This window comes from Egretta garzetta, unplaced genomic scaffold, assembly GCF_000687185.1.
Source record: "Egretta garzetta isolate BGI_Z169 unplaced genomic scaffold, ASM68718v1 scaffold598, whole genome shotgun sequence".
Lineage (NCBI taxonomy): Eukaryota > Metazoa > Chordata > Aves > Pelecaniformes > Ardeidae > Egretta > Egretta garzetta.
The window spans coordinates 565086-566243 of record NW_009260621.1 but is presented as its reverse complement, the minus strand read 5'-3'; the positions used below and the strand labels follow the sequence as shown (position 1 = coordinate 566243).

At 54.9% G+C, this 1158-nt stretch overlaps 1 protein-coding gene across 1 annotated transcript in view; it reads left to right on the top strand.

Annotated features, from left to right (window-relative positions):
* Positions 1-1158, top strand: part of STX6 (syntaxin 6) — a 23071-nt gene that overhangs the window by 18427 nt on the left and 3486 nt on the right. The window contains 1 exon segment of the mRNA XM_035900743.1: positions 440-534. Within this exon segment, the coding sequence (XP_035756636.1) occupies positions 440-534 (95 nt within the window).

Here is a 1158-nt window from a genome sequence, read left to right as displayed (position 1 = left end):
CTTGATACATGACTGGAACAAGATTTTAGCTTCAACTGCAAGCCCTGAACAAGAAAAGAGATTTAAAGTCCAAGCCGGCACATAGATCTATCTAACCAGTCTCTGTTAATCACAGATTATAAATTAGACTTTCCTTTTAAAAAGGAGAACCCCCACTCCTCACCTTGCAGGGGTGCGTAGAGCTCAGCCGTGAACATGCAGGGGGGACCAGTCCGACAGGAGTCTCAAATGACTTCCCACTGTGCACCAAACCAGAGATGCTGCTTCAGCAGGTTCCCTCCACCTTGGGTACTTTCAGGAGAGCGGGCCGCGTTGGGTTTCTCCGCCAAGGTGTGATACACAAATCACATTGGTGTTTAGATCAGTGTGTGTGAGCGTGCTGAGAAATCCCCAAGGGATGCGCTGCTTGCTGACCAGTGCCGTGCTTCTCTGTCCCCAGGATGCTGGACGACTTCTCCCATGAGTTAGACAGCACTCAGTCACGGCTCGATAACGTCATGAAGAAGCTTGCCAAAGTGTCTCACATGACGAGCGGTAGGTCCTGGGAAGTGGGATCCAGTCCTGGAAAGGGAGAGACAAGCCCTCGGATCTTCGGGCTGGGACGCTACATGCTCCCACCCACTGACAGCCATCCCAGACCCAAGCAGAGGGGAGGGCGCCGCTCTTGGTGCTTGAAAGAGGGGGAAGACTTCCAAGCCCTGCAGCCGCTCCTGCCCAGACACCGCTCTGCAGCCTGTCCTTTGCCTTTGTTTTATTTACAGATGCCTTTCTATTTATGCTGCTGCTGCTGTGGTGGGAAAATCCTCCTGTAGATGGTAGGAGGGGAAGCTCTGCAGCCTCCTGCTCTGCTGCAATTTCCCGGGCTGCCTGTGGAACAAAAGCTTTCAAGGTGCCATAAAACACTCACTGCCGAGTGTGGCTTCCCCCGCACCAAATGCCCGCGGCAAGCCCCTTCCCAAATCCCACCTGCCCTCAGGCTGCTGATGCCTGTTGGCCCACAGGCCTGTTGTCGGTCAGATATGTCTCAGCTGGCGGAGGAAAGAGGCGATTTCTGTGCTGGGTTGGGGAGGCTGAACCCATGAGAAAAGTCCTTATAAGGCTGTGCCTGAAGCCGGTGGGCTGGCGGGGCGCCGAGGGGAGAGCAAACAGGAAGGCCCG